The 6080-nt window shown below is 28.5% G+C and overlaps 1 protein-coding gene across 1 annotated transcript; it reads left to right on the top strand.

Moving 5' to 3' along the window:
* Positions 1 to 1573: 1573 nt before the first annotated feature.
* LOC120172764 (dof zinc finger protein DOF3.6-like) lies at positions 1574 to 2831 on the top strand. Its single transcript, XM_039180147.1, has 2 exons — positions 1574 to 1696; positions 1857 to 2831. The coding sequence occupies exons 1-2, from the start codon at positions 1646 to 1648 to the stop codon at positions 2829 to 2831; spliced, it is 1026 nt and encodes a 341-aa protein (XP_039036078.1). The 5' UTR covers positions 1574 to 1645.
* Positions 2832 to 6080: the final 3249 nt, after the last annotated feature.

Here is a 6080-nt window from a genome sequence, read left to right as displayed (position 1 = left end):
ATCCAAATTTAACCAACTACGTTTATAAGATATGTGTGCATTATCAATTGAATATTTTTTTTAAGTATATATTAACTTGTAGTCCCTCGAATTATTAAAAAAAATTAATTTTAGTACTTTTAAAATTAGGGTCCGTTTGTTTCACTAAAAATATTTATTTATTACACTAGTTGATATTTTTTTTAAATATTTATTACAAATATTAAATGCAATAAACAATATTATTTATGAATTGCCTGTCCAGCTTAGTTGGTAGAGCGCAAGGCTCTTAACCTTGTGGTCGTGGGATCGAGTTCCACGGTGAGCAATTCATAATTCTGATTGTTAGAGGTCTCTCACGGAAGCTGTTCTCAACCTGATGTTGGGGGCAACCTACTATCATACCTCCCCCTTACCCCATTACATATGGGAATAGGGTCAGCTAAAACAATATTATTTATCATAAATAATTAGTATTATTATTTTTAGAATAGTAAAATCATTTATTTATTTATTATTAAAAATATTATTTCTATAATTTTATTAATAAAAATATTAAGATTAATTCATTTTATTGAAATAATTATTTATTATAATAATAGTATTATATTATATTTTAAAAAAGTATAAGTTAATATATTTTAAATATATTTATTAAACAATTATTAGATTATTATATTAATATTAAATACATAAATAATATTATTCAATATTAATAATGTAATAATATTATTTTTATGATATTAATAAATAATATAAATTTTATTAATAATTTATTATATATTATTAAAATAAAAATATAATATCTTTTATTATTATAATATAATTAAGTATTTTATTATAATAATATATTATTACAAATATTAATAAATATATTTTAAATATTTTAATAATTAATATTTTAATTAAAATGATATTAAAATATTTTATTAATATTAAATTTATAAAATAAAATTAATTTTGGGGATTTATTCTTTGAAGTGAAAAGTCCGCAAAACGACTTATGAAAAATCAGACCAGAAGTTATTTTTCAAGAAATACAAAGGAAATTATATTGACCAGAAAAATGTTTTACGTTGACCAACCAATTTTTCTCAAACCAAACACTAGAAAATGAGGAAAATATTTTCCGGAAAATATTTTACTTGAATCAAACAGACCATTACTCTCACCTATAACGTGCTTATGTTTTCTAGTTAAAAAATGTTGTTTTTATAGAGATTTTAAATTCAAACAATTAGATTTATATGGTGTATATTATTAATAACTAACAAATATTATAAACAAATATTATCTTGTAATAATTATAGACTATTTTAAAAAAAATTAATTGATATTAATACATTATGTAATCGTCGTGAACTATCTATTTCTCTTTAAAATACAAAAATAACATTCTCAATCATATAAATAGTACACAAATTTATTTATAGTCGGTATTAACCCTTATTAATTCAAACCCTAAAAAGAAATTTAATCAAACAAAAAGCTGGACTGGGATGATAAAAAAAGAACAAAATATAAATATAAATAAACAAACACTTCCCTTTGCTTTCCTTTTATTTTCTTCTTCTTCCTGCAACTCTCGCTTGTTTTGATGTGATTCTCCACCGTATCACCAGAAATCCTTTACAAAAAGATTGAAAGCTTAAGCTCAATAAACGCCATGGCTTTCTCTTCTGTTCCAGTTTATCTAGATCCCCCCGATTGGCAACAGGTAAATTTCCTTTTTTTCTTTTTCAGACTTTCTTTTCTTTTCTTGGCTGTCTTCTTCTCCAGGAAAGATATAAGTAATATTCTCACCCTTTTTCCCGATCTTCACTTGAATATACCATTTATTTGATCTTCTTCCTTTACTTTTTGTGAAGTTTTTGCAGCCACAAACTCATCAGCAAGCTGGAGTTATCAATAATGAAAGTCATGGTAATTCTCAGCTTCCACCACCATCCCAATCGGCGGATGTTGGTCGTGGTGCAGGCGGTAAGAGGCCTAATTCGATGGTGGAACGAGCCAGACTAGCTAAAATACCACAGCCGGAGTCGGCTCTCAAGTGCCCTCGTTGTGAGTCGACTAACACGAAATTTTGTTACTTCAACAATTACAACCTTTCTCAGCCTCGCCACTTTTGTAAAACCTGTAGACGGTACTGGACTCGTGGTGGCGCGTTAAGGAACATTCCGGTCGCAGGCAGTTGTCGGAGAAACAAAAGAAGCAAGGGAAGCAATAGATCGAAGTCTCCCTCCGTAGTTTCTGCACGTCGAACCGATTCGATCTCGTCTTCCGGTGCACTTGCTTCTAATAGTTGCACAGATATTTTAGGCCACATGAACCTAACAGTACCACAATTGCCACTATTGCCGCCTTTACATCATCTCGGCGACTACGATTCCGACGATGTCCGGCTGAATTTCGGCGGAATTCAACCTCATGTGGCGGTAACAGCCGGTGGTACTGACATGGATTTTCAAGGCTCAACAAATGGTTTAGTGGAACAGTGGAGATCACTGCAACAGGTTCAGCAATTTCCATTTTTGACTAGCTTGGAGCAGCGCCAAAATGAGCTGTATCCATTTGAAAGAGAAGGTTTCCGGCCGCCACTGAGTTACGACGGTCACCATCTGCTCCGCTCTAGGCCATCGGAGAGAACTATTACTCAGCTCACTGCTGTTAAACTAGAAGACTTTCAAGGATTGAATTTATCAAGGAATTTCTTGGGAATTTCAGGCAATGATCATCAATACTGGGGTGGCAATGCAGGCAACTCATGCACTGATCTTTCGGGTGATACATACATGCATGCTTACATATATACATACATAAACACATATTCTTCCCTCAAAACCCAATTTTAATACTTGTCTTTGGTTAAATTATTCACAGGTTTCATCAAAGAGAAATCAAGTTAGATAACTTTTGCAAATTTCAAGTTTCCAAGGGAGTTCAATTAGAAGATTTAACGGTAGATTTCTACTCTTGGGGGGAAAAAACTACAAATTTGCTGTTGTTCATTTCAATCTTGTTGTGTTTCTATATATTATTGTAATGATCCAGGGAATCGGGTAGGTTTCAATTGATTATATGAAATATATTCTTGGAGAGTGATCACGAAAATTTATTTAATACACATAAAATATAAAATTTAAACTTCAGAGTTACGTATGTTCTGAGCCTTAAATCTTGAATAGGATGAATGACATCAATATAAATCCATTCATATTTTTTTTTCACCATCAATATATTAGATAATAATCATTATGATCACTCAGTCGAGTTAAATACTATACTTTCTATCATAGCTGAAAGTAAGTTTCACGCAATGAGACAATAATTTCTATTAAAATATATGTAAAAAAAATATTATTTTCCATTTTCTGGTTCACTTTTAAAAAAAAAATTAATACAGATTATAGCAGCTATTATAAAGTAAGAATTTCTTGTTTGAATACTTATTTCATTTGTCGCGTAAGAACATTGAAAAGGACTGATCATCGAATCAGTTGTCGCTTTAATCATGTTTCATGGCAAATTTCAAATTCCTAAGATGTTGCTTTGTCTCACATTTTTTAGGGTTTTTAACCTTATGTTAGTTATTTTTCACCCTACCAGCAACCCGAAAATATAATAAATAATTATTTTGTATTCATTGCATTTCTGTCCTTTGCCCATCCCCATATTGCCATTCTTTCCGTATTTTTATTTTTTTATATAAAAACCAATTTGATAATTATGAATAAAAATAATAAGAGATCATGGGTTTGAGTACCAATAACTATAGCAGTTCATCGTTAATTCGTTAGAAATATTTAGACTGAATATTATTTTTGAATCGTCATATCTTAACAAAAAAAAAAGAAAACCGCCAAAAAAAATCCCACTCAAAACCATGCAAAGGATACTACATTTTTGTCAGCATTTTTTTTAACGTAAGACCAAAATCTAAAAGGACAGATGAAGTCAAAAGTACATGAAGGGATTAAAAACAATGATTTATTATATTCCAAAGACTTTGGTTTTAATTTTTTATGGGATTCTCGTAATCTAATTTATTAATTGGTTAATTTGAATAGAATATGATAAAAATTTATTATAATAGTGATTCTCATAACTCAATTTTCTTCATTCACAAAATTAAGATTCAAACTTTTGATATTATTTAAAGATTTAAATAGAATTTTATATCTTACTAAATTATTTTATATAAATTAACTACAAACTTTATTTAAGGGTTCAATATAACTATAAAATCAAAATTAATAATTGGTAAATAGAAAATTTTATAAATTCAATTAATTATTAATTAATTTATTTGAAATATTTGATATAATTAATTATAAATTCCAAGAACGAGTGAATCTCTTAATGCCATTAATAGTTTAATATTTGAAAATTGAAGGTTTTTGTTTTGGGTGTGTTTCAAAGTAATGGTATCAGAGAATGGAATCTGAGTTTTGGATATGCTTTTGCAATGACCAAAGCTGCTTACTACCATGGAATAAAGTCATCCAAAAAAGTATTTATCCCTTTAATATGTACATAGGTGTAATTCACTTATACGGAATAAAATTACATATCGAATATTTTTTAATTTTTTCATTAATTTAGGATTATTATACAAATGTAAACTGATGATTGAGATTAAAATTTTATGCATTTATATTATTCATTTTTACTCGTAAAAATCATTTTATTTTTAATTGTATATATGTGTCATCTATTTATATTCATTTAATAATTTTAAATCAATATAAAATTAAAGAATTTTATACAGTGTAATTGAATCATTTCATTCATATCAGATGAAATGATTAAATTGAATTAATAGGATATGAATTCCAAAATTTCAGATAGAAGATTTGTTACTTATGCATGTATATGTATGCATGTATGTATGATCGTGATAGGTTCTCCCTGTTTCCAAAGGCAGATTTCACTTTCGAAACATCCTTGTTGTGTTTCTTTTTCTTTTGCTTGCTTTGGATTCTCTTTTGTGTTTGGGGTTAAAGTCCCCCACGTTCTTCCACATGTGCTCAATCAGGGGCGTGGCCGAGCATGTGCTAAGCGGTGCAGGGCCTAAAAAACAGGGGTCTCGAAATAGAGTATATCTATTTATTACCATTAAGAAGCAGAAAAATAGGTATAGAGCAGTGTTTAGATCATTGAGCCCATGACTTTGTTGGTTCTAAGTTTAAATCTCATTAACAAGTAAAATTATTTTTGGAAAAAACAAGTTCAAATTTACACAGGGCCCAGAATAGGTTTTTTAAGTTAATGAAATTAGTCATTTATTATTTCAGAAAAATAAGTTTGAGATCTAAGGGCCCTTTTACAAGAATTTGCACAGGGCCTCCAACAACCTAGTCACGACCATGTGCTCAATCATACAACTCAATTTAGATTCTTTCTCATCACTCCTATAAATTCTTCATTAGTTCCATCACTTCATTATTATATTTTTGTATTTTTCATATTCGATTTATAATATTATGTTTAAGATTTTAAAATGTCTTTTAAAATATCGTATATAAAACTTAATTTTAAGTTATCTAATCAAACGTACAAAATATTGATATAATAATCGGTACCTTACATTAATTGATTAATCTAAATAGAATGTTATAAAAATCCATTATTTTATTAGCAAATTTCAAGTAATATTATTTTCAAGATAACTGTGCTTATAAATTATTCAAATTCAAATAAAAATATTAGAAATTATATTATGATCGTTATTAAGCTCAATCATAGATAACTCAAGCCTTTGATTAAGTTGAATGTGAGTATCCTAAATCGACCATAATTTAATTTAAGTAGTTTGTGAGCTACGATGAAGAAAATTCGAATAGTATGTTCATCCTTATAAAAAAATCTCCATAATATATGATATAGCTAATCCATTAATAAGTTAGATACAGACAGAGACAAACACAAAATTTTATATTAGAGGAGAACGAACTTATAAAATTTTAGAAGGGAGTGAACTTATAAAATTTTCGGAGAGCGAAAATAGATTATAAATAAAAAAATTCAAAGATAAAATCTAAAATATAAGATAATTTAAAATCTTATGGGGCGAGATGGACCTAGGCGGGGGTGGCTGGGGG

This window comes from Hibiscus syriacus, unplaced genomic scaffold, assembly GCF_006381635.1.
Source record: "Hibiscus syriacus cultivar Baekdansim isolate YM2019G1 unplaced genomic scaffold, ASM638163v2 tig00111877_pilon, whole genome shotgun sequence".
NCBI lineage: Eukaryota > Viridiplantae > Streptophyta > Magnoliopsida > Malvales > Malvaceae > Hibiscus > Hibiscus syriacus.
The sequence above is the reverse complement of the archived record's forward strand: the minus strand, read 5'-3'. Positions and strand labels throughout refer to the sequence as shown.